Here is a 27608-nt window from a genome sequence, read left to right as displayed (position 1 = left end):
TATATATACATTACTTTGAAATCCTTGATAATAAAGTCATATTTTTCATCAGGTAAGTATCTGGGAGCTAAGGAGACCAGCTGCAGCATTTTAGAAGATGAATGTCGTCCCTTTCTTGTCTGATATAGAATTTTATCTGCTTAACAGTCCTGAACCTTCTTTGTCATATTTTTTTTCTTCCGTTTTGTTATTCTCCAAATGGTGAAAGGTCTGGACTGCAGGCAGGCTAGTTCAGCACCTGGGCTATTTCACTATGAAGACATGCTGTTGTAATAGCTGCAGTATCCAGTATAGTTCTGTCTTGCTGAAATATGTAAGGCCTTTCCTGAAAAAGACGTCGTCTAGATAGGAGCATATGTTGGTCTAAAACCTGTATATAGGTTTCATCACTGATGGTGCCTTTCCAGGTGTGCAATATCTGATTATGTCCCCATAATAAAACTCTTCTTTAGCCCAGAGCATGTTTTCCAAAGGTAATTTCAAATTACGATTGGTCTGACCACGTAACAGTTTTCCACTTTGCCTCAGTCCATTTGAAAGGATCTTTGACCCAAAGAAGATGGTGGCCTTTGTGGGTCTTGTTCTTCTTTGCATTTGTTGACAGATGACAATTTCTGGAAGCGTTCCTGTGCTCATGCAGCGATTTCCATGATATAGTCGTACCTGTTTAAATGCAGTTTAAACAGTCCTGTTTAAACCCACCTGATCCAAAGATGGTGGATTTCCCAAACTAATATTCAGCCTTTTCTCTTATACACAGATATTTCTTCAGATTATTGATATTATGATGTACTGTAGATGAAATAGTCAAACTCTTTGCAGTTTTACATCAAATTAACTTGTTCTGAAATTGTTCCACAATTTGTAGACAGGTTTTCGCAGATGGATGAACCGCTGCACTTCTTTTCTTCTGAGAAACTTCCTCTAAGATGCTCCAGCTTTTTCTTTTTAATATCACTTACTTTTCCAACTCCATGTTACCTTTTTTGAGACGTATTGCTGCCATCAAATTCAGAAAGAGCTAATATTTTTCATGAAATAGTAGTATGTTTCACTTTAAATATTTTACGTGTTTTCTATGTTCTTTTGTGAATAAAATATGGGTTTATGTGCTTTGAAGATCATTGCATTGTACATGGTGTCCCAAAACCTTTGGAGCCGGGACTGACATGTGCACTTTTTACATTAAAATCAAGAAAACACAGGACACAGGATTACTCGACCACAGCACTTATTTGTGTGACATTTCTTCCAGTTGTTATTAATTTTGTGCCAAGGGGGAAGTGGCATGGAAATAAATAGTGGAGGCATTGCTACTGTTTGTCGTAGCCCTGAGGTATTATCATCATACAGTTTACATTCATCAAACCTGATAGCTCGCCCACGTTTATTAGATCCATGTCATGCAGTGTGGATTGGTTGCTGAAATCTCACAGCTTGTAGGAGCCTTCAAGTTTGAAAAATATGTACCACGGTGAATTGTTGAGGCAAAAGTTAATTTTTTAGCTCCACAACACCAAAACAGCGTGCTATCTGTGAAGCATGATTGGTTTGAGTAGCATCAGATCTTTAAAAAAAAACATTCTCTATTTAAGGTGAATGTCAGGCATAAAAGTATAACAAGTTTTCAAGTTTATGTATACCACGGTGGCCAGGGTGGTTCTAATTCAAAGAGTAACACCACAGGGAGAAGGATTGCTTTTAAAGACGCCAGTGATACTCTTATCTGTTGGATTGGCAAACTCAACAAAGAAAAATCATTATTATCCATGTGAAGTCACCATTTCAGATCTTACTCTTGAAGAGTCCGAACCTGACATAACCCTGAGATTTTTCACCAGTGAATGAGTATAAGACAACTCGTCTTCCAACAGTATGTCAACTTTTCTGCTTTAAATATTTCCAATATTACATCATGCCAATTTTCTATCGTTGATGGGGTAGGGTTTAGCCATTTTCTAGTAATAGTCTTTTTACTCCTACAACTTTATATCCCTCCTCAGCATTAAGCAAGGAACATAACCAAGGTAAATGGTTTCAGAGATTAGAGGTATTTGTTTTTTAAAAACACTGTTTAATGTCTTTTGAATGTCAATCCAAAACAACTTAAGCTTATGGGCAGTTGTAAAATATAGGACTGCCCATATTTGTCTTGATGTTGGGCTTTGAAATATCTCATTATGGTGATCTCTGCAAGTCAGAGAGTTGGCTGAATACCATTGGAACTGGTCTTCAATTTTGATTGGTTAGTCTGAACTGGGTCTGCTCATGCATTTTTAGCATCTCAGATAAAGCCTCCTCCGTTTTACAGCTTCTTCTCGTTTTCCCGGATTCTAGCTCCCGCCTCATCCAGGCTTGTGTTGGTTTTCCCCTTTTTCCCTTTTAACTCTCGGAGTTGTACATCTTGACTAGGGTTGCGTATTTCTGTGAGAATCAGGTTTAAATTCACTGGCTCCTCCCATCCAATCGCGTCAGCCGAAGGCAGGTTAGCTGTGTGACGGCTGGCATTAGTTTCTTCACGTGGATGCGTGTCGTTGAGTTTTATCGGCGGGTAGAGCGGATTTCTTACTTTTAATCGTAGACATCATCTTCACCCCTTTCTCAGAATTAGAGGAACTATTTGTATTATCTTCAGGGTAGTTCATGTTGGCTTTCGAGGTTGTTCACTATGCTGCCATTTCTCACAAACCAGAACCGCAAATCCCATCATCATGTCTTGCAATTACTGAAGAAACAATTAATTTAAAAAATATGTTTACAAATTTTACAGGAAGCAACAGTTCATGACCTGAAGCTTTGGAAGGGTTTGCCAATGCAACAGTGACCCAATGCACGCAAGTAAATCAACAATTGAATCGTTAAAATGTGAATAAAATTTAAAAGGGCAGAGCCAGAGCCCTGACTCTTTGACCTGCACTGAGCTGTAAAATCACTCGAAGAGAAGTTTGATGAATGGTAAATGGCCTGTATTTGTGTAGCGCTTTTACTAGTCCCCCCTAGGGACCCCAAAGCGCTTTACACACCCAGTCATCCACCCATTCACTCTCACATTCACACACTGGTGGAGGCAGCTACAGTTGTAGCCACAGCTGCCCTGGGGCGCACTGACAGAAGCGAGGCTGCCACATCGCGCTATCGGCCCTTCTGGCCAACACCAGTAGGCGGTAGGTGAAGTGTCTTGCCCAAGGACACAACGACCGAGACTGAACTGAATGAACTGAAACAGCTTTGTTAGGAGGAATGGTTACTCCTCATCATCGATAAGGCTCATAAGTACCACCATCCTGAAATATATTTATATTTATATGAATATTGGCCAATAGATTCATATTTTGCACTCACTACAAATTGCTACCAGCACCTGCCTTAAAAATCCAGCATTGGTCAGGCTCTAGTTAGTACTAAACCTTGGCAAGCACAAGTCATTAATAAAAGCTGTAGTCTGGTGTGCATGAGTTCCCGCAGGCCTACAGAGGGAAAAGCTGTTGAGAATAATAAACCAACCGCATAAAGGTGCTCTGATAGAAATAAAATGGGAAAAGCCTTCAGTGAGGCACAGTTTTTCTTTTAACACACACTTACACTTGAATCTATGTCGCTATGCTTCTTTTGTTGAGATAAAAAAAGATATATTCTTCATTTGAAACGCAATCTGTGAAGCTGGGAAATTGTTCTTTTCTCTCCCAACTTCTTTTAGTTAGTTTAAATTTTGCGGAGATAGAAAGACGGGAAGGCAGATAATGTGCAACAAAGGTTATTGAACTGCTCTTGATTAGGTGTTGTTCCAGGTACGAAACCAGATCCTACTGAGAAATGAATTACTGTTCAGCTTTTATTTCATCAGAGTGCAACTAAAAGATTTAAAAGATAAAGAGAGAAGAAGAAAAAGACATAATTTCCTTCAGGCTGATACGATGTCTGTGTCATTTATATTGAGCATTCACTTTCAAACGAAACACACTGCTTCGAGACCGTTTTGTCCATTTTTCAAGACTGTCATTTTATAGAAAATCAATACCTGTAACCTTCACTTGTAAATAAATAACAGATTTAGAGGCCTCATTGATGTTGACTACAGTTTGGCTTGCCTCCTAATTAAGACTAAAGAGAACCTAATAGCCTAAACAACAAACAGCGGTGGGCTTCGCCCGTGCAATTAAGCCCACATTTTTAATACCAAGTTGATTAATTTCCTTAATCAAAGTCAGCGTTACCCTTGAAATGGAGTCACTTTTAATTATGCTGAAACACAAAACAGAAGCTGCTGATACTGCTCTGTGATAGCCTGTCGAAATTTTGCAGGCATAATAATGGGCAGGTGATATAATATAGGAGTCTGGTTTCAGATGATCTTTCGACAACAGTCTGTGTAGACCTGCATATTATCATGACAGGTGGAATCTTTCTCGAGCTTTTCCTCCAGTGTGCTCAGTTTTATTGACATGTTTACTTCTGTCAAAGATGCCTCCCCTCGATCAGTGGTAGTTTATTCGACAGGCGGCGGGGGAGCTGGAAAACTTCCAGATTTTCTTGGAAGTTTTATTTTTAGAGTTCTGATTTTGGTCGTCGTGGCTGCTTTATTAAGCCCGACTGTACGAGTCGACGCTTAGAGACTCGTTTTCACGTCCACGTGGAATACCTTTTGCGACTGAGCTATGAATTTGAGTCGAAGTGGCAATTTGGAGTGTTGTCCCAGATTTGCTTCGGTTTGTGCTTTATTATAGCTCACCTCACCTTCTTCTATTAGGCGGTAATTTAAATGCTGGGTTTGTGGCCTGTCATTTATCAAGCATGTTTTAACAAAGTGCTCTCGCGCGGTAACTCTACGCGGCCCAAACAAATTGCTCTTTCTGTCTACTCCTTGTTATCAACGAGGCTGTTGCCAGTAATTGCCGTAGGAATGTAATATTCCGCCTAAAGAGCAGCTCAAAATTGTGTCTTTTCCTTTCAGATTGCTTTGGCTTTGATTTGATTATTCACAGCACAAGCATTAAGCTAGCTCTGATTGAGGCTTTTCATGCGGCCTTGAACCATGTTTTCCTGCTTCTGCGCTCTAAATGCATCTTCATTCCTTGACTCTAATGTAAATTGTGCTGGATGAAACGCACAGTCAGTGCATTTGTGTTGCCTTATGTAGGTCAGTTCTTCTCCAGCGTTCACTGCTTGGCCTTGTGATGAGTGATTTCATTTTGCGAGGGAACTGCAGTTTTATTATTCATACTCCAACAGAGATTGGAGTTGCGGTGCATTAAAGCATGACGTTGTCATTTCCCCGCTCGCAGAGGCGTTATTCCCTTTGCTCCAAATTGGAATTAAACCCAACATGTGATGCTGGCCCTAACTGTTTAGGAACAGCAACCCTCACCACACTGTTAAGCCTCACTCTTTGTGGATGGTGCAGTGTGTCATTTTATTGGTCAGTTATTGTGTTTTGTCAAATTGATGTTTGAGTTATTTAGCTAAGCTTGCCAGTTAAGCATTCATGAGTTTTTCATGAGTCATTGTTTGATAACAGAAGTGGCTTTTCTCACTTCAGATTTAATGCATACTGGTTCTCTGCATGTTTAACTGCCTCCAAAATTGATCTGACTGCCAACAATTTTCTACAATGAAGTAGCTGAGCACATTAGGTGAGTACTGTGAAATTGACCTCAGAAAAGTAGCAGCGTATGTGAGTCACATTGTAAAGACAGCTATTCAGGGAATCCAGACTAAATGGATTCTATTTGGGACTCTTTCTGCAGCGTGCGTACAACCTTAATGCCCTTACAAATATTGCCTCACAGTGGCTGCACTTTAACGGCTGCTGGATAATCAGCAATCCACATAGAATCGCAACTTTTCTTGGGTGTAGCTTCCCCACTGTTTGTTGCTCTGAAGCAGCGTGAGGTCCCATATATCTTTCTGGTACTGTCTCTTCTGTTGATCTAATTGGATACCCTCTGTTGCCTACAATGAATCATTGCTGGACCCCTTCCCCCCCCCCCAAGTACTTATTTTTATTGAATGCAGGGTTCCCCTGAATCACAAGTCTCAACTTTAAAACTTGTATTTGTCCCTTGGCTCCAGTCAATGATCCCCCCCCCCTTTTTTTTTCCTACAGCTGTGTCAGTATCACTTTTATTCCAGCAGGGGATTATAAGACTCCTTTTATGTCTTTTGCTTCCCCAGAGAAAGGCCAGGAGTTCAGGCCATTCTTCCCACTCTGCTAATTGTCTCCTGGTTTGGCAAATGCATTTTAAGGTGGAATGAAGAGAGCCGACCCCTCTTTGCATTCGTACGAGGCGGTGACACATCCGCACCTTCTCCGTGTATTTTTACGAATACACATCCCTCTTCTATCCTTGACCTCTACAGATGCAGGGGAAGCTTTGACGGAGCACAGACAGTTAAGTCTGAAACAGAAGTGAGACGACGGAGGCGTTTTTGGCATGCACTCCATGATTTTTTTTCTTTTCTTCTTAGCGAAGTTTAAATCCTGCTAGTTCTTAGGCTCTCCAACGTGGCAGGCATCTCACTCAGCTGCTGATCCACACTGCAAACACCTCCAGGAAAGTGGCTCTAACTGAGCCGATCGAAGGCAACGATTTTTTTAATTACTCGCGCGCTGCAGAATGGAAAGGCTCGGGTTTTGCCTCTGGGTATTCGTATCGACTTGGGTGTATGATGTTTTAATGAGCCTGGCGTGTGAATGATTTGTTGCTGTTGTATATGCTCGAAAAACCTAATTTGTTTGTTTTTCTTGTGCATTTTCAGTGGATGGATTCTCTGTTGACTTGGAGGCAGATTTAAGACTTTCCAGACAAACCAGGATGTCAAAGATCTCCAAAGCAGCTAAGGCCGTGAAGAAATTGGATACAGGCAATGTAATCCGGGCTATAGTGAGGTCAGGACAGGCTGCCCCTGGACCTCCGCTAGGCCCCATCCTGGGACAGGTAAAATTACTCCTGATTTCACTTCTTGTTCTATCTGTTCGCTCTGAGTAATCACAAGTATTAACTTAATTGAAGGAGCAGTGCTTCATTTTATCAACCGACCTTCTGAACACAGCACTCATTAACCGCAAAGCAACCCGATCCTTTCCTATTTTCACTTTGCCAGTCACATAGTCGCCTCTCTCCCCTCAGTCACCTCATCGTGCATCCCCACCTCCACCTCCTTCTCCTCCCTATTCATATTCCCATTCTTATTCTAGTCGCACAGCTCTATTGTGTGCCACACACTGCCTCAGTCTGCAACTATTTTCTCACAGTTTCCAGGCCAAACACACCAACACCTCCACCCACAGCAGCACCTGTCCACATACATTAGCCTCACTCTTTACAAGCGGGCTGATGAAAAGGGATTGAACCTGCGAAGGTTTTGTCTTAAATTCTTCTGTACTTCTTTCTGCTTCAATTGCTCCACAGAGACAGCTGAGGTAGTCTTGTTTTTTATTGCTCAGGGATGCACCACTACAACTTTTTCCCCACTGATGCCAATTCTGACTAGAAAAATTTATGAATTGGCCGGTACAATAATAAAATAAGTCAGCAGTCCTCGAGCAATGAGCAATGATCAAAGTGAAGAGAGTGAATAAAAATAGCAGAGGCAGAATTTACTTGGCCATTCACTGCTGATGCTCTGTTCATTAACCTCGTCTTTGTTTCTGATCACAAAATTGCATCTGCGTTGAATTCTTTTTGTAAAGTTTAGATTTTATTTTATGCCATAAAAGGTTCTATCTGCTGCAGCTTTAATAGCCATTGAGGAATTAAAGTTTAATTGTCCTTTGAGAGATAGAAAGAAAGCAACCCAAAGGCTCATTCTCTACATACAAATGGTTCAGTTAGCCTCTTTAATGGACAGTACTCATCAGCCGTGGATGCTGTTGCACACTTGGAAACCAGATCAGTTCTCACAGCTAATCCATCTCTGTGACATAATGACGACACTCAGACAAGAGAATGGCAAAATGTGCATAATTGCCAGAAAAGCGAGCGCCACATGATTTATAATATCACGGAAGGTAGCTTTATAAGTGAAATCAATCGAAAATATCGTATTTCTCTTAGATGACATCATCAATAGCTGCACCATTACTGTAGCTCTTCTATGTTCTACTGTCACCAGTTGAACAACATTAACCACAACATAAAAATCTGGTGGCTGCGCACTGCTTCTAATAGCTTAAATGCAGGTAATTCATTTACTTACCAGTAGGGATGCACCGATACTGGTATCGGGTATCGGGCTGATACTGTAAAATGTGTGTGTACTCGTAAAAGTTAACCGATACCTTGAACCGATACCAACTTATTTCATTAATCAGAGGGTGGCTTGTCATTTCTGTTGTAGTTTTTTAGATTGACCACTAGGGGGACAATTATTATTTTATTTATTATTTATTTTATAATAATTATTTTGTTTGTTTGTTTACAATATGGACACTCTGCAATAATTTAAAAGTTTAATTTATTCGCAAACCTAATGTGTATTTATTTTATTCCAAACAGAAGTGTTTATTTATTATTCTGAAAGCTCGAGACAGTTCCAATAGTTCAGTGATATTTTGTAAAATTACAATGTGGAGACTCTGCAATAATTTAACAGAAGTGCTTATTTTTCACTTGAAATTTTTTTGTGGTCATTTTTATTAAGATTTTATTTTTTATCGGCAGGGAATATAATAAAATTCATTGCATTTGTGTGTGTGTGTGGTAGAAGTATCGTTTTTTGTACTCTGTATCGGCAAGTACTCAGATCTAAGTATCGGTATCGTATTGGTATCGTTGCATCCCTACTTACCAGGGTTAGTAACGAATAGCTTAACTTAGCCTGGTCTCTATGACAGGCCTGGACTTACATTTGGGGCTTAAACCCCAAAGATTTTAGATCATTTTAAACACTTTTCTCTATGACAAATATTTTCTCCTATTTAATAATAAAATAAGCTAACTTGATCTGCAAAGATAATGACAACACACTAACAAAAATGTTGTCTTCCTCCCCCAACCCCAACCAGTCGTGGCAGATGGCTGCCCCTCCCTGAGCCTGGTTCTGCTGGAGGTTTATTCCTGTATAAACGGTGTTTTTCCTTCCCACTGTCGCCAAAGCACTTGCTCATAGGGGCTCATATGATTGTTGGGGTTTTCTCTGTTTTCTTTGTGATAATGTAGGGTTTTTACCTTACAATATAAGTAACCTTAAGGCAACGGTTGTTGCAATTTGTACAACAAGCCTTGTATTGTCTAGTATTGGTGAACCCCTGCGAAGTCTAGCCTCAGTTTTCTGTTCTTAGTTACAGGGTTGACACCCTCTGCGGTCTTCTGCTGCTGTAGCTCGTCTGCTTGTGTTGTGCGTTCAGAGACGTTGTAACAAATGGTTATTTGAAGACACTGTTTCTTTCCTGTTATCTTGAAGCAGTCTGGACATTCTCCTCTGGCCTCAACAATGCATCTTACCCACAATTGCTGTTCACTGGATATTTTCCCTTTTTCAGACCATTCTCTGTAAACGGTAGAGATGGTTTTTGTGGGAAAATTGCAGTAGATCGTCAAAGGAGCTTGCAAAGAAAAGCGTCTGGACTTCTTTAAGTTGCTTGAAGACGTTTCACCTCTCATCCGAGAAGCTTCTTCAGTTCTAAGGTCAAATGGTGGAGAGTCCCAGATATAAATCTAGTGGGAGTATCCCCCCACAGAGGGACAAAAGGACCCCCTGATGACCCTCTAATTGCCTGAGCCAAGGTGTGAAACTGGGTGTGGGTCCCAATCAGCCAGAGTTTCGGGTGAGCTCATTGTGAAACCTGGCCCCACCTTATCATGCGAATTCCTGAGGTCAGATGGCCCAGGATGTGAGTGGGCGTTAAGGCGTCTGGGGAGGGAACTCAAAACTGGATTATAGATGGCAGAGAGTTGGTGTCGTAAACCACCGCCTCTGTTCAAAGATGGTCGCTCACAGTGGACATAGATGGCTTCTTTCACTCCTCTTTCAAACCATCTGTCCTCTCTGTCCAAAATGTGAACATTGGCATCCTCGAAAGAGTGTCCTTTATCCTTAAGATGCAGATGGACAGCTGAGTCTTGTCGATCAGCAGTTTCTGAAATACTCAGACGAACCTGTCTGGCACCAACAACCACGCCATGTACAAAGTCTCTTAGATTTCAGCAGGTTGTCTTGACCATGTCTACATGTTTAACTTTTTCTCCCTTACATATGACACTTGACCCCTTTACTCTTAACGACACATCAGTATATATGAATAAAATCGTGACTTAATGACCATCAGCTTTTCCGAGGGTAGCTCTAGTAATCTGTGTAGACAGAGATCACTGTCACTAACCTTTGACATGTCATGTGATTAGGTATCTGTATTAATAAGCTAATGAGAATTTCTTTCCAACATAATATCTGTATCGTTTCTATGCAGATGACATCATTTTTCCTCCCCTACAGTCTAGTGAGTTTTTCAGTTACTCGATTTTAGAAATCAAAAGGAAGGACTGTCTTCAACCCGCAATAACCGCTCACATCATTTATTGGAATAAAACTAGTTTCCGGCTTCAGGGCTTCTCGGCTCTACAGAGAAACTCGGCATTGTTAAAGTCATTGCTTCTGGCCTTGATTTAGCTTTGCTGCTCTTATAGTGGTGTTTACAGGCCCATAATTGATTTAAAAAACAGTGCTGCACACTGCCTCCTCAGCACCAAACAGAAACAGTTGGCACAGTTTGCTCGTGAACTTTTTAAAGCATGTACAACTGAATGGCCAGAAGGAATATTGGATTTTTAAAAACTCCAACTCCAAATGAATGCTATTTATATCCTTATCTGTGGGTTGTGTAAATAAGCAACTGTTTGCTTAAAGGTTTAGATATATAAACTTGAGAGCTGATAATCGTCACGTTAAGATGTTAATACAGATTTTAGAAAATATGCTTTATTTTTGTAGTACAGCAATGATGATTCCTTCTGGAAAACAAACAATCGTATTCTTTCTGTCCAAAAATAAAGTAAGTGGTGGATCTATGCTTTCATCTGAGAGCACTTTCCGCTGCTCTCTCATTGTGCAAGTGGTTGGCACAGTGGCTGAATCCATATATTTGACTTGACACAGATTTTGCACCAGATGCCTTTCCTGACACAACCCTTCCATTTCTGTGCATTTGGGACTGGCACAAGTCACAAACATTGATCTGGCACATGGCGTGCTCGGGCTTCTGACCCCCTGAGGAAGGGTTTGTGTCTCCTTGAACCGGAGTGCTTTCGCATGTAAGGCACATATGTTAACCACCGCACCCCGGAGCCACAGGATCTCTGCTTTCATCTACCATCTTTTATCATCTGCTCAGAAATATAGAAGCCAAAATTTAACTGCTACCATGTGTAGAGAGACTGGGAAAACCCAGTTTTATCCTCTCTTTGCGGTTTACCAGTTAGATGTATAATTGATTTTAAGATTTTTACTGATCATATTTAAAGTTTCCTTCCCCTGCAGCTACACTGGAGACGCTGAGTTTCCCCTGAGCTAAAGCTGGGAATTAAGAAACTGGCTCTGGCTGTCAGTCAGCTCTAAAGGTCATTGAGATTTTACATCTGGCACATTTGGAGCAATTTGGGAGCTTCAAAGGTTAATTGAAAATGAACCTTTACAGCTTTCTGTCTAATTTTCTGTAACATGGGACATTATAAATTTGAAGCATTTGATTTGAAACTCCTTTTGTTTTTTAATAGAAAGATCCGTGTTTGTGACTGACAGTTGACATATTTTTACTGGCAGCTAACCATCAGACATGCATAAAGACTCAAACAATAGCAATCATGTATTTATGAGCAATCATCCTCCTCTCTAACATCTTCTTGTCAGAGTAACGTGAGTATTGATGTATCTGCATCACTGGGAAAATGGCGTTTTTATATATATATTTAAAGTTTTCTTCTCCCTGAAAGCACCGTTTCCTTTCCCAAAGATGTTACGGTTCAAATTTGCTACCTTTAAAGATGCTTGGATTTTTGACGCCGAAACTAAGAACAGTGGTTTCTTTACCAGCCTCACCAAGTATGCAGTTTCGTCTTCTCTGCCTGTCTTTGTTTGTATGGCCTGTTTCACCTTTGAACACTTGTTCCTCGCTGTATCTTGTCAGAATATTCTGTTTGAGCACGAACTGTGTTAAATAATGCATACAAGACTCCACTGAGTCTATTTTATGCGATTAATTTGAGATTTTCTTACTTTCTCACACCACACTTGGTTTTTATTTTTAAAGCTTTCTTTTTAACCTCCACATTTAAAGGTTTTGATTTCATGGTTGCAGTATAAATGCGCAGTAGCTGCAACATGAGACAAATGTAGTTCTATTTAGGAATCAAGGTTATATATCTGTATATTATATACTGAATCAATACCTTAATCTCACACAACGTACAGTGTCATCAGATAGTCAGCCTGGAGCTCACTGTATCCTGTTTATAACTCAACTGTTATAAAAATGCAAATTTAAGGCTGCAAAGTATGGTAACTTGGTAACACAATGGATCTAGCTTTTGTTGTGCTGTTTCTGGAAATAGTACTTTGGTGCAGTAACAGCAGGAGGGTACTGGACTGGAATTCAGTATTGGGGGAATTGATTTTCTTCCCATATTTGCATGGATACCCCAGCTTCCTGCCACCATCCAAAGACATGCATGTTAGATTTACTGGTGATTTATAAATTGATATAGGTATAAATGGTTGTCTGCCACTCTGTGTTAGACTGTGATAGACTCTGCCTCTCACTGCATGAGCACTGTGCCCCTCATGACCTTGAATTGGATAGGTGGAAGACAATGGATAGATGAATATAATGTAAATTGATGCTATCAACAGGTTTTTGGATTGCAATTTTGAAGCCTTGTATGGTGCATTTTTGGTCTGGCTATCCTGGTATAATTGGAGCTAGTCTATATTTAGACAGCACTGTTGACCTGGGAACTTATCAGCTAATGGTAGAAAGCCACTTTACTTGGCTAAGAAGGGTCATCTGTAAATCTTTATGATTTTAAATGGGGTACTAATTTTGGCTACTTAATTTGGGCTTAAAATAAGCTACGTATCTGAACAACTGAACTTTACAGTCCTGGAGTCTCACTCATCTGTCAATGAAAATAGTCACACCCCTAAATCTAGAATAAGAAATAAAGACTCATCTGACCTGGTAACCTTTTTCCAATCATTTGTCCAGTTTTGGTGAGTCTGTGTGAATTGTAGCCTCAGTTTCCTGTTCATAGCTGATGGGTGTGGTCTTCTGCTGCTGTAGCTCTTTTGCTTCAAGGTTCAATGTTTTGTGCATTTGATGCTCTTCTGCATAGTTTGGTTGTAACTTGGGGTTATGAGTTACTACTGCCTTTCTGCAAGCTGCAAGCAGCCTAGCCATACTCCTCTGACCTCTAACACTGACAAGTGTTCAGTGGATATTTTCTCTTTTTCAGACCTCTCTGTAAACCCTAGAGATAGCTGTGTGGGAAAATCCCAGTAGATCAGCAGTTTCTGAAGTACTCAGAACAACCTTTTTGCCATTCACAGCCATGCCGTGTTCAAAATCACTTAGGTGACCTATCTTCCCAATTCTGATGTGAAGTTTGAACTTTGTCTTCACCATGTCTATGCGCCCTAAATGCTGCCATGTGATTGACTGACTAAATCTTCGTTTTATCAAGCACTTTAACCGATGTACCTAGTAAAGTGTACAGTTTAAACACATTTGCAGAATATTTAAATAAGAATATTTAATTCCCATTAACCTCTGTACATTTGTCATGAATAGAAAAATTGACTATACAGACCAGAAATTTAAATCCCTGTGGGGGGTTACGTGCTTTTGGAGGCATGCCCAAGTGGCCCTTTGAGGAGCTGGGATTCCATCATTACTTTATGGGTGGTATTTGACACTAATTTACAGTTTCGATTAGGCACAATTAAAAAGGCCATGATTTTTTTCCCCCCTGGAATTCTTTAAGGTCACTAATACACTGATGACGAAGACACGACGACAACTATATATCAGAATTCTTCCAAGTCACTTTTATCCAAACAGCCCTGGGTTATCAATTTTTGACTTTCATTTTTACAGCAAATCTGGGGATGTTTTTCAGGTATAAATTTAACAACAGATAGTGTAGGGCTTAAGGGATTAAACTGCATTGCTGTCAGGACCTCTATAGCAAAAGGGAGGTTGTTATTTCCATCTGCAGTAATTTGTGTTTGGCTCTGTTCCCCAACTTTCCATAAACATGCAGAAAGCCAGACCAGAGGAGAGCAGCAACAGTAAGACCCGAGCAGATAACAAAGCAGCCCTCATAGTGACAAACAGCTATGACATCAGTAAGGTCTAGGGCTGTGCGATATGACCAAAATCTCATATCCCGATATAAGAATTCTATCGTCCGATAACGATATAAATCACAAAAATGTAACATTTTCTGCAAATTCTGTGAATCTCGGGCAGCTCGACTTGCGGGAAGTGTTTCCAGCTGCGCGTCATGTAGCTGGAGTCGAGTGTTTTAACTGATGCATGAAACTATACATTTTTAGACATAAGTTGTAATGGCCGCCATTTTCTTTGTGAGTATTTATTACACGGCGTGCTGCGGGGAAAAGCCTGTTCTAACGTTTGAGTCTAAGGTTTATTTTTTAGCACCTGGCGTCTTTTTTTTTTTACTTCTCATCCGTAAATAATCTGCTCTTTCACGTGATTCAGTTTATTTTGAAAAGTCTCAACAGGATCTTGAGCTTTATTGTGAAAGGTTTATTTGGAACATAAACAAGCGGACACGCGATGCTGTTACCGTCATTGTTGCTAACGACAACGCATAAAAACAGGCGCTTGTCCGTCTGTAGTGTGGTTATATTACATATAAGAGAAAGAGAGAACTCTAAGAAATTAATATAGCCACTACAGTGACCATCAAAATGATGAAAAAATATTGCCGTAAACAGTTTATTTTGCGACACCACGAAACAAAAAATGAAACAATAGATGTTTTTATATCGTCATCTGATATATATCGTTATATCGAACAGCCCTAGTAAGGTCAAACACACATGAGGGTGTTTAAATTTAAATTTAGTAATAACCAAGTAAATTTACTTACTGTAGTGCTACATCGAGGTATAGTGAAGAGTTAATTGTACTTTTGACAAATTCCATTTTATTCCCACATATCTTCATTTCAAATTTATAACACTTTTCACTCTGCTGCTTTTTTAGCTTTACTTTCTTTGCAGATTTAATAAAGGATGTGATAGGATGAGGAGCTCAAAGTAGAGCCGCTGACTCTCCAAAACGAAATGAGTCAGCTTACATGGTTTAAATATCTGTCTAGGAGGCCTAGACACTTCTTAGATTAGATATTTCAGGCCAACAGGAAGAGAGACCCAGCGAGACCTGACACTCGCTGGAAAGATTGTCCCTCGGCTCGCTTGGGAATGCCCCGGTGTCTCCTCTGTAGACCTAGAGGCAGGGGCTGAGGAGGGTGGTGTGCTTGAAAAAGGATAACGGATGCAGTCAGGAAATTAATCATAATACATTACTTGGTTTAGTGCGACTAGCAAATTATAAAGTAGCAAATGATCCCCATTTGTAACAGCTGCACCACGGATGAATGATTACACGCAGATGCAACAATAAGCATAATCTAATTCGGTGTTATTGTGAAACAGACTACCCTGCATAAATTACACTTAAGTTGATTTTGATGCTTAATTGATGCTCATACTCATGATACAGTCATATTTACTTTAACAGGGAGACGCTGGCGTTATTTTTTTCTTCATATTTTCCTCCCACACTTTTTAGAGTGCAGTATAATACAAAACTGCGGCAAATCTTCAAATCTGAAAAAGTGTAATTATCAGCAAATTGACACTAATTGATTTGACATAACGATTTTTTTAAATTCTGGTTAGTATGTAACTTTCTATTAAGTGGCTGATCATTTTGACCTTTGTTCTTTTTTTCTTTTCTTTTTTTTTGACTTTATGTAATTTCGGCATTACGTAAATGTCACCTTAATGTCTGAGACCTGTATTAGTATGCGTTTGTCTCCACTATTGCATTGCATATCATAAGAGTCTCAGATTCTTTTGCATCATTTCTTTCTGTTAGAGTATACTTTGAAGTTCTCTCCAAAAGCAGCATTGCTGATGGTGTGCGTGCTCTGATGAATGATTTAGACATCTGTCTGTTAAATGTGTCTCCTTTTTTTTTTTTTGCCAGAAGAGGTGGGTATGAGCTCGTAGGCATACTGTAGCTGTCGCCGCATCAGGGGTAATGAGGTGAGATGGGTTGCAACGAAGTGCTCAACCAAGCAAAACAAAGCCATATGTTTGTCTAAAGGTGCCTCCTTCTGGACTGTTCGAGATGTCATTGTTGTCGAAGCAGCGTGTTGTATGTATTTGTCTCTGTCTGTTCTCTTGTTCCATCAAGCTCACTGTGTGTGTGTGGAGCAAACGCTAAATAAATGGCAGTCAGCAGCCACTCTGCTTCAGGCAGTAGCCCCGTTCCTTTAATCTTAGCCAGCCTCTCCCCCTCAGCTTTTTTTTTTTTTTCCTCCTTGTCTCTGACTAACCACTCTTGACAGGGAAAGTGCAGAGAGGTAGGCTGCCTGTCGGCTGCAGGGCAAATTTAAACAAACGAGAAAAATAAAAGAAGGAATACAGGACAAAAAAAGGGAAAAGTGACAGCTCTGGTACATGAGAATAATTACAGGCTAGAGTGAAATTAGCACAGGCGAGAGGAAGGGAAGAATAAGGAGCGCCGGAAAGAGCGGCAAAAGAAGAATGGAAATAGGTGCGCAGCTCGAGCACTTTTCTTCAGGTTATGGGAGTTGGTGGGAGCTGAGGGAAAATGCTGAGCATTGTATTCGGAGTCTAACAGGTGTAACAGATTCTAGGAGGTAGTCATTTGCAGAGGCAGCTGCCTATGTAGCTGCTGCTTTTGGTATAATAGAAATATGAAGAGGTGCCCAACAGGGACTGCATCCAGAATGCATGTGTTTGAAATGTAGAGTGGGCAAAGTAGAGGGAGATGAAAGAAAGAGGGTAGGCGAGAGCTGGATGCTGTCTACTACACTCGATATCCCTCTGTGGTTTTTCCTTAAAAGTGTATCTGAACTGGAGAAAAATTCCCCACAGAAACTTTAAATGAATTTCTTTCTGTGGTGAAGCATGTACATTAGTCTTAATACATCCTGTAAATACAGCCTGTAAATCAAGCATAAAGCAGCGAGAATGAGCACTTGCATTTTGACAGATAGCCTCAATTTCAATTACTGGGACCATTAAAGCTCAGAGGACAGGCTGATGGGTGCATTCATAGCCGCTGTGAGCAAAGAGCCTCTGAAAAACATCACACGCACTTACTACAACTCTTGACATGCGCACCCCATCACATCAAGACTTCTCCCTCTCTCAGCATTAACGGCAGACAACACAACAGCACACTCAAGGATTACCGCGAGAGGATCCGAGCTGATGGGGCCGCTGGCATAATTGTGATAAATGACGGCCTTTCGTCAGTGTGCTGCTCCATGGAGCAGAGAGCGCGCTGTTGTGCCGAGAACGTTTCGGGAGACTTACATTCGCTTAACCAGTTCAGCATGAGGACAACATAAAAACATGCAATTTCCTGCGACTGCACAATGAGAGCTGATTGACTTTAATATAGTGGAGGTTTTGCAAGGAGGAGGCGATTATTTGCCTCTGATGTCTCTTGGACTTGAATAATTTGGACCGACTCCTTCTGTGTGTGTGTGTGTGTGTGCGCGCGATTTTCTGCCAATATTGCCTCTTTGTAATGGCCAATGAACTGTCAACACTAGGCGACTATGAAATACTTTATTAGTTTGCGGTCTGTCCTGGAGGTGTAGCTGAAAACAGCTGTGGAATAACTTCACAGTATACACATGGCATATGTCCAAGTTCCACATGGTACACATAATGTGTACGACAACCCAGGGGCTCGTTGCACCATGAGGAAACAAGGCACTTGACTGTACTGTACATCCTCTACGCCTCTGACCCACACTCCCGCGTTTGCCCGGCATCTTGATAAGTTTGTGAATGAATGGATTCACCCATTTTTGAAATGGAATTAAAAAGATGATTCGTTTTTTTATATATATAGATAAAATGAAAAAAGACATTTGACGGTTGGATACATGGCTGGAACGAATGACACTTCAGGACAAGAAGAGATCACAAAAAACACGAGTTTTAAATGCATTTCGAACCTCTAAAGGGATTACTTACATTGGTATTCAGTCTTGGTAAACAATTTAGTAAAAAAAAGAGCTGTACTGTACACAAAGATGACGCAAAATGCTCGACGCCCACCTTTAAGCCCAGCCAATGAAAGATTGCATAACTGCAAACAGCGTCTTTTGTAGCTGGCGACTTGACTTGCGTACATTTTGTTGTTTGTTAAAATTGCTGCTGGATGATTTAAACAAGAAACGTTGACACATTTGTATATTTGCCAGATGTTGAAGTGAAGTCTACCTAACTGATGTGCGTTTAAGTTAGATAAAACATGCCATAAAAATTGTAAACAAAGTTTAGAGATGTTCTACGGTGATGCCCGTGAGTCTGCAGGTTTTCACTCCAACTAAATGACAAAGTGACTGATTCCTCTCATTAACATTTTCTTCCAGACAAGACAAACTAGTACATAATATCAATGAGAGAACAACCTTGGTGCGGGGACCCTGCAGAATAGATCTGGGAAGTCATGGGAAAATTTAATCTATTATAGAATACAAGAGGGGGAAAAAATCTGAGATCCTCATCCTATTACGATATTGTGAAAAACTGTATAATTGTACCTCTTCGGGCATGTAAAAAAAAAGAAATCTTAAAGGAGAATCACCTGCAATCGTGATTAGACTTTGATTTAAAGGGTCATCAGGTTAGACTGTGCATTGACATACTGAAGCACAGTGAAGAGTTCTTAGTGGTAGATGGCTTTTGAATGTTGGCTCTGTGGTATTGAAGGAAAAAAAATGAATCACCACTTCTGTGTATTAAAGTTTTCTCTGTAAAAGTACCCTGTGAAGTGAGAAAATGTACGCTGAAAGGTCAGAAGCTGTGTTTTGGCATCTAATGGTCTTTTGGCAGAAGAGAGTCGAGTCTGATTTTTTTTTTTTCTCCTGAAACCTCATGAATCTGAGCAACAAATTTCTGTTTCTCGCCCCTAAACGGCTGCAATGAATCAGTGATAGCAGATATTTATCAGGAAAGCAGAATTCTTTAAAAAAGGGGGGAAAAAAACAAATCTGACAATGCAATTCCACAAACGTGATGACAGTTAAATCAAGATTAAACCACGATGGACAATAGCAGACTTCAGCACACATTTCTGAAAAAGTCTTTACAATCGGACAGACGGGTTCACAGTGTTGACTTTTAAAAATACACATCCACAAATCACAGCACTGCTTTTAGAGTTATTCTAAGCACAGCAAGATGTGCACAAAGCCAAGCTTGCCGAATGCAATTCCACAGTTCTGCATTATAACCTCCGCTGTTGTACTGAAATTCAGTACAGTTATCTGTTTGGATGTGATACCAGCGTGAATTTTCACTGTAGTTGTGGTGCACGCCTGTGTGCACGCGTGCACGTTCGGAGTGATTCTCTAAAGTTCATGGGAGATGAAAGAGGGTCCTAAAGGCGTCGCTGTGGGCTCCAGGCTGACGTGGGAGAGCGAGTGGCTTTGAGAATGAGACAGTGTGTGATAATTAGAGGGTGGAGCTTTCCCCTGGGCCTGACCCTCTCCCTGCTCTGTACCCGGGTTTGGCAAGGTCGAGTCTCCCGGTTCTGCTCCTGCCACAGTCCCGCCTCCTGCAGCACCGCGCTCCTGTTTATGTCTCTCCCAGGCTGAGTTCAGCTTCACAGCCAGAGCCAGCAGGTTCTTGCCCAGAAACACAGTGGACACGCGGGGGTCCCTATACCACAGCATCCCTGCACCCCTCAGGGCTAAAGTGAAAATATTGATAGTGACCAAGCTAAGCCAAGGGTACAAAGCCTCCTTGCGGGGTCCTCTCTGTCCTGGCAGACCAGTGGCTCCCAGCTCTGTGAGTGCCACACACGGCAGCAGCAGCAGGAGGGCATAGCAGTAAAAGAAAACCAGACCCTCAGCCCAAATGGGCAGCCTCTGCTCTACAATCCCTCCAGTACCGGCTGCAGACCCTCCTTGGGCTTCCCACAGCCCCGCCTGCAGGTCCAACACATCCAGCAAGTCAACCACCACCCAGAGGAGCCGGCCCCGCACCTCCTGCTTCCTCCGCTGCGGGGTCATGTGGTCAGCTCCTGTCAGGATGAGAAACAGGGAGGGTAGACAGATGGACAGCAGCAGCGTCAGGGTCTTTCTGGCCAGAGGATCCGGTGGCCGACGCTCCTGCCTGTAGTTGTGGCAGACGAAGAAGAGCTTGAGCTGGAGCAGGGACAGGAACAGGAACCAGAGGGCGTTGGCAAATCCACGCCGTGGCGACCGCGCCTCAGACACCACGCCAGCTGAGACGAAGCGCAGCGCGAGCAGGAAGCCCAAATCGCCCAGCAACACTGCCACATATTGCCACACGCTCGGTCCTGAAAGACCCCGAGCTCCCAGCATGCTCTGCTCCAGCAAGTAGAGGTCCACCACTGCCATCGTGCTCACCGTGACCAGGGTTGATACGCACACCTGGGGCGTAGGCACCATGCCTGAAAGAGAAGTACACAGATGCACTGTGGGAAATCTGTTGCATCGACAAAATTCAGAGTCTGCTCACATCGATGTGCTCGGTGCCATCTGTCCCCAGTAAAGCCGACAAATCTGCAGGATAAGAACATGCTTGTTTTTTTTTTATTCCCCCCCTGAAAACAAACATGTAAAATAATTTAATGCTGCTTGCTATGGTTAAAGACAACAGCTGCAGAGCAAGCAGTGAGAACCCCTCATCTTTGGCCCGAGCTACATCCACCCTGGCTGCTCAAGCTGGGAAGCCTATTAAATTGTTTTTTTTCCCCCTCTGCAGCTCTTTGAATTAAACAGTCTTCATTTTCCATAAAGGTCCTAACATTGCTGCTGTTTCGGAGATCACAGATTTTTTTCCCCCCCGAAGTTCTCAGCTGTTACTTTTTTCTGTTTATTGTTTCTGATCCTTTTTTTTCTCAGCTTATTCATTATTAATTAATTGCATTCAGGCGCAGCTAGGTGCCCTGTCAAAGCCTTTTCTTTGTCTCTATAGCGTGCCGTGTTTATTCTCATACAGCGCTGCAGCCTTTAATCATTCCAAATTCCCCTATCATTTCGGATGAATATTGATATTTTTGCTATTTGTTCAGAGATGCGATCGTCTCGTGCCGTTGTGTACACACTGTGCATTCGTGTGAGTGCAGGCTGGCAATGCTAATTTGGCTGAAAATGAGGTTTCACGTTATTTTGTTACAGCTCCTATCTCAGCCACAGACAGTATAAACCCCAGTATTGATTTCAGCAGGAGAAATAATCACTGACTTTACAGTGCAGTCGAACCAATGTCTCTTTATCGTATTTAGCTGAAAAGCACAGCGTACACGCCACTGGACTGTCTGTTATCTGCCCAGCACCACTCCCGGGTGTCAACCCATCAACCGGATCGATGGCATTATAATATAAAATCATTACCAGCTCAGATGTGTCCTAACAGCAACAGTTGAGCGTGATCGAGCGAGAGATTGTCGGCACGATCGCGGCCTCTGAGAAAAGTCTCTCCGTGAAAAATGTGTATTGATATCTTGCCGATGGAAGACACATCACTTCCCCCACTGTAAGACTAACAGGAGCTCTGCCATCATTGAAGAGGGCTGAAGAACTCCACTGGGTAAAAAAAGGGTTTTGAGATAGTGTGTGGGGGGGGGAGAGTGAGAGAAAGAGGAGAATAAGACTGCAAGTGAAAGATTAATAGGCCTTTTGGCTGTCTACATGCCTAATAAAGTGTTACTGCATGATGGTAATAGTTCATAAATAAGCTCAGGGAGAGAGGCGGTGAAAGCGATGAAGAAGGAAAAGAGTCAAATGCAGATAGAAAGTGACTTCCACCCACTTACATGAACGCGTGCGTTTCACGAGCCCGCTCGGTCTGGATGAATCCAGATGCATTCATCACGGCGACTATTGAAGAATCACAGACATTAAAGGTTTGTTCTGAATCAGATGAATCAAAGAGATGAGGAAGGGAACGATCTCGACTGATTAATCTCCCCGGAGGGATGGTGGGAGGACAGGCGTGGATCATGCCAGCAATGTCTGATTGTCTGTGAAGCCTTTTGTCTCACCGCACACGGAAACTTGATTATCATTTCCACAAAATTGAATAAATTTCACCAAGCCGCAGATTGAGAGGATATTGGAATTTAAATTTGTTTCTTGGGGGACAACCCCAGCCTGCAGGAGAGGAGCAGGAGGAGGAGGGTTGAAGAAGTTCACATCTACAGTTGCAGCCGGCTTTCAGGAGGTCGTGGCTTTCGGGTTATTCCGCAGGCGCCTTAAATTTTTTTCCCCCTGCAAATCTATCCGTCAGCCGGCGTTTATGTTTTGACTCCCTGTCAACGCCGTGTAATTTATTCTGCTCTGAGTGAGAGACCGGGATGACAGCCCGCGTGTCCACTCAGCTCATCAATAATGACCAAATTCATCATTCTGCTGTCTGGGAAGTGACACTGCTGTTGACAAGGTGAGGCAGCCTATTCCACTGTAAGCATGAGTAATGGCACATAATAGTGTGCAGCTTAGATATTTGTGTATTAGCATTAAAAATCCATTTTTTCCCAGAAATGTATCCACCTCTTGTCTTCCTCACATAAGGCATGAGTGCACACCCTGTACACTATTGAATAGGTAATCATCCAAAAAGCACTTCAATTCTTTCCAGCACACACACACACTCACACACACACACACACTGACGGAAATGAAGCAAAGGGGGTGGGGTTGCCACTTGCATTTGTTCCCTATTAATACTAGGTGATTCCCGGTTGAACACAAATGCATGTAGAGCAAAGATTAATTTGTCTGCACCTACACATCACTCCATAAAACACCCACCGCGGAGCAGTAATTTTCCTCACAGACAAAAATCCTTCACAACTTATCACAGGTGCCACAGGAGCACCAAGGGCATCGGGACAGCATCTGAGCCATTGTGTGCAAACCCATTAATTAACAGAGTCAGAGGTGAGCAGCCTCTGATAAATCCGCTGAATAAATCCTCTCCCCAGACATTAAAACATCTGTTGATTTATCAGGTAACAGCCCCAGAGTTTCCCGACGGTCTCTCTGTTGTATTTCTACAATGTTAACACATTTTTCTTTCTTTCTTTCGGGTTGAAATGTGGTTATTTGGAGCTGCCCAGCACGCAGCGCTGCCTTGAGACGTCCTGCATCCTTTAACGATCTCTATTAAAGCGCTTCTCTGCAACACCTGTTTCATAACCGCCCCATTAACAGCAGGTATTGTGGCTTCATCCGAGGATGCCTGTTAGTAAAGTAAAGCAAAGCTTTTAGTTACCCAAACCATTCGTCTTGCACTTGGGCTCGATCTTCCTGGCTTGATTTACAGCAAGTACTGAGGGGTTGTTTTTTGTTTTTTCCCCACCCCGTTTCCTCCGCCAAGAAGAAGCGCTGTCGGTGACCAGTAAAGTCTCTTTTTATTGTCGCTGATGAGCCGCGCTCGGCGATAAAAGTCTTATTCGCTCAGCACGGGTGTTTGTATACAGTCAGGCATCAGGAGGGGGGCTCAGGGAGAGGCTGTGAGAGGGCAAAGTCACCGCTACTGCCACACCAAGCAGACTCGAGTTTGAAGGAGCAGGAAAAAAAGGAAAAGAAAACGAAACGACTCGTACTTATCAAGATTTCCTCCTCCGTGCAGATCTGGCATGGCAAATCTCTCCTTCTTCGGGCTGCATCCGCGGCTGTAGCAGAGGCTCGATCTGGATCTGGGTCTGTCGCCTCCCGCAGTGTCGGAGACTGCTGCTGTCGATTTATCTTTTGAAATAGCAGCGGGGGCAGAGAGCCGTGCAGGGCTGCTGCTGCTCGGCCGGGCTCGGGCTGTGCGGAGCAGCCGGGAAGTCGGTCAGAAGTGGAGCATCAGCGGCGAGGCGATCCCGGCCGATCCTCCCGCGAAGATGGCTCGTGTGAAAAGAGGCAGAGCGGTGCAACAGCGAGGGGAGGACGAGGAGCAACTCACTCACGCTGTGTCCGAGTTTGGTTGTGGTGGTAATTTGTAAGCAGGCTACGTGCTCCAGCACAGACCTCCCACCCTCCCCCGGTTTCCCCTCCTTCCCTCCACCATCAGCTGTGGAAGTTTATCTGGAAGAAGATGCAATGAATATTTTAGAGCACTCTGTCACACCACAGTCTCTGCTTATGGTAATAATGATGATGATGCCACTTGGAGAAGATTAGTTGCATTGTTTGCGAGCAGGCTGATTCCTTATTTACCCTTCTTTGTCTGAAAAAAGAGCGGAGGAAGTGGAGCGAGAGATGCTTATAGCCTGTAGACGCAGTTAGAGCTCAGAAGGCAGATGTTACAAGTTTAATTAGGCCTCCTTCTGTCTGCTTACTGTCTTAGTCACACAAGGAAATCATTCCTCTGTTGTAGATTAACTCATTACAGCCGGCTTAAAGAGAAGGATTGGGAATTTTCTGGGACGGATCTGCTCAAAAATGAATCGCTTGGAAACTGTTTAAAAATACAAAAAAAAAAGGCGTGTGGCTCATTTCCATGTTGGAGAATTCAATTTCAGCTCCTTTGTCGGCCGCAAATGAAGTTTGAAGGAATTTCACAGTGTCACGTTGTCCTCAAGGTCTTGCTCCTTCGAGTGTATCTGTTGGCACCCCAGCCCGCACTTTGAGCAAAGGCTCGGGTCCTCGGCTCTCTCGCTCATGTGGCTCTCAGCGTGCTGGGTTCATAGAGTGAGAGGTTTAATCAGACTGGTGAGAAAAGGGATGGAGAGTCATCCTTCTTGTCAGATTCAGCTCTGTGCTCCGCTGGCTTCCAAGAGAGGAGAGATTTTTCCATTTTCCTCACTTCAGCGTTGGTTTTTATGTGTGTGTGTTCCTCAGCCCTCCTTTTGTTACCACTGCCTCTCTGTCACCCCTGTTCTCATGTTTATCCTATTCTCTCCTCCATTCTGCAACTAACTCCCCCCCTCCCCCCCTTTCTTCTTTTTCTTTTCTTTCCCCTGTGGGTGTGGTTGAAGGTCACCGTGCACACTGGCTCACTTTCAGAGGAAAAAGGGAGAGTGAAGCAGGAAAAAGGACGAGGGGAACAGTGAGAATAGCAGAGGAGCGTGAGGAGTGGGCAGGCTGTCCACAGTACTGTGCACTCATCACTTTTTTGCTTTAGACATGATTGGAGAAGTTTGGAAGGACACATTGGCTCGCAGACTGTCCAAGAATGCTTAAGGCGTCAACACCGAGCCATGGTCCGCATGCTGACCTCCAAAAACATGGCTTTATGCTCGATGTCATCTCACGACCTGAGACATGCTTGAAAAGAATGCACCACTTCTATAATCAAAGTCAGTACAGCAGCAGCAGCAGGGATATTGTCTGTTTTATTCCACACATTTGTCTTTCTTGTCAAAGCCAGCACGTACATTACCCACAATTCAGCTTTATTGCCAACAGTTGGGATTCAGTCATGTTCTGCAGGTTGTGGCTAATGAAGCCTGGAGCTGCCGGCCCCCAGCAGAGATGAAGAGTGGGCTGCACAGGTTCATGTTTCCCCGGTGCCACATCACCACATCGCTTAATCTTTAAAGTTCACTGCCGCCTTTTAACTCAAGAGACATCTTTGCGAAATATAACTCTTTGGTCATTTTTTAAAATATATAAACAGTGGACAGTGTAAAAACAATCAAGTTGGGTTGTTGTTCACATGTAGAACGCAGGAGGAGGCATGTTCTCACTACTGGCTCCATTTTTTGTTTTAGGCTGCCTGTGTAGAATGCACAGGAGGCACACAGTGGCTCACTGCGAGCTCACGACAATTACCTAATCAATCCCTCCTGCTTGTGGACGTCACATGGACTTTGTAATGAGAAGCTGGCTGCATAAAGATCATTAAATGTCTGCTCTGGCCGTGCTGGGCATTTGTGTTCTCAGCATAGCTGGATATAGCCTCCGTGAACTCACTGGATAGTGAGCTTCACTTGTGAGGCATTGACCTAAGCCTTGCCAGCCTTCGTCTCCTTGGTGTTTTCGAAAATGAACTTGAAAAACGAGAAGCAGCTGTGACAGAGGCACACTTGTAGAGACTTTTCCATAGCAAGCTGCCACGCCCTGAAGCTAACTCTGCTTTGTTGTTTGTTCTACATGCAACCAAATGTACAAAATGAACATCAAGTCAGATTAACTAAGGCCCCTGTCACACATGCCTGGAGACTGCCTCAGAAATGTATATTTGCAGGTTGCAAGGTGAAATTGGTCGCAAAGACCAAAACAACAACAAAAAAGCCTCCCTGTGTTTGCTTTACAGGTTGTCATGCACACCAAACTAATCTCCAAGCTCTAGAATTGAGAGAGTTGGCCTTCAAAGTAAAAGTTTCACTCTTTAAAATGTCTTGGTTTCAGCAGTAAGAAACAACTTTTATTTTGAACAATCACTTTGCAAGTAGTTGGCAATTGTTTGCAGACGAGTCTTCTACGCAAACTGCGGGCATGCACTCCAATCTGCTACTAACCAAGGCAATTGCAGCGAGTTTTTTGATGCAGCAGCGTATATATCTCTGCCACAGTGTTTACCTACTGACAGTCAGCAACTTGCGCCAACCAGTTGTAACTCCCCAGTCGGGAAATGCACATTTCTCCCTACAGAGGGTCACTAACTGGTCTGTAGGGCTGCATGATTGTGGCTTAGTAATTGAATCCAGTGGTTCCTGGAGTTTGTTTCAGCAACCGATTGCAGCTAGTTAAGACTACTCATTGTTCCCTAGCAACCAGTGTTTGGTAGGAAGGCACCAACTGGTCTCTAAGCCTGTGTGACTGGATGGGCAGTTAATTTTGTTTTGGAGGGCCGCACCAATAAGTTGAACTCATTTCTGTCCAATATTGTTTCAGTTCACTTATAAGCGTATTGGTGCGGCCCTCCACAGCAGTCCCATTTTTTTATGGAAAGATTAATTGCACAACATTAGAAGACTTAAAATTAGGGACCGAAACCATAAAGTCATCAGGAAAAAACTTACTGAGGTCACTGATCAAGTGAACAAGTTTTCTTATCTCGGTATCCTTTTTACAAACAGGGGAAAACTCTCTTTTCTGGCTCTTGGAAAGAATGCAAATTTAGATCAATTGCACAATAACTTTATCTTTTATATACAGTCTGTGGTTTCCCCATCCCACTGGGTAATGTCTGGAAAAGTTCATGCCTGCAGTGCATGTGCGAAAAACGGCTTTTATCAGCATTTGCCTTTAAATAACCCCTCTAGAGTGCAAAATTCAATACTGGCTTTCTGAATACTCCACAAGGAGAACGCTACTTTTGTCGAAACATTGCTATCAGTTTTTGCTGCAGTCTTATTTTATTCCAGCCGCTGATTTTCTTTCTCTGAGTGTTTCGCCTCCACATGT

The 27608-nt window shown here is 42.5% G+C and overlaps 2 protein-coding genes across 3 annotated transcripts in view; one reads left to right on the top strand and one right to left on the bottom strand.

Moving 5' to 3' along the window:
* The window catches only part of mrpl11 (mitochondrial ribosomal protein L11), a 60619-nt gene that overhangs the window by 11483 nt on the left and 21528 nt on the right, over positions 1-27608 (top strand). The window contains exon 2 of the mRNA XM_006781265.3: positions 6757-6935. Coding sequence (XP_006781328.1) covers positions 6813-6935 — 123 coding nt within the window. The 5' untranslated portion in view covers positions 6757-6812. The remainder of the gene's footprint in view (positions 1-6756; positions 6936-27608) is intronic.
* On the bottom strand, positions 17393-24227 carry tmem265 (transmembrane protein 265). Of its 2 annotated transcripts, none has more exons than XM_006781263.3 (2): positions 23542-24227; positions 17393-20713 (listed from the first exon to the last, which is right to left on the bottom strand). In XM_006781263.3, exon 2 carries the CDS (start codon positions 20709-20711, stop codon positions 19647-19649), a length of 1065 nt encoding a protein of 354 aa, XP_006781326.2. In that variant the 5' UTR covers positions 20712-20713; positions 23542-24227; the 3' UTR covers positions 17393-19646. The 2 variants fall into 2 exon arrangements, with proteins under 2 accessions (XP_006781326.2, XP_006781327.2); XM_006781264.3 differs by having other exon boundaries at positions 23876-24227.

Source organism: Neolamprologus brichardi, chromosome 2 (assembly GCF_056152115.1).
Source record: "Neolamprologus brichardi isolate AB-2024 chromosome 2, ASM5615211v1, whole genome shotgun sequence".
Taxonomy (NCBI): domain Eukaryota; kingdom Metazoa; phylum Chordata; class Actinopteri; order Cichliformes; family Cichlidae; genus Neolamprologus; species Neolamprologus brichardi.
The sequence above is the reverse complement of the archived record's forward strand: the minus strand, read 5'-3'. Positions and strand labels throughout refer to the sequence as shown.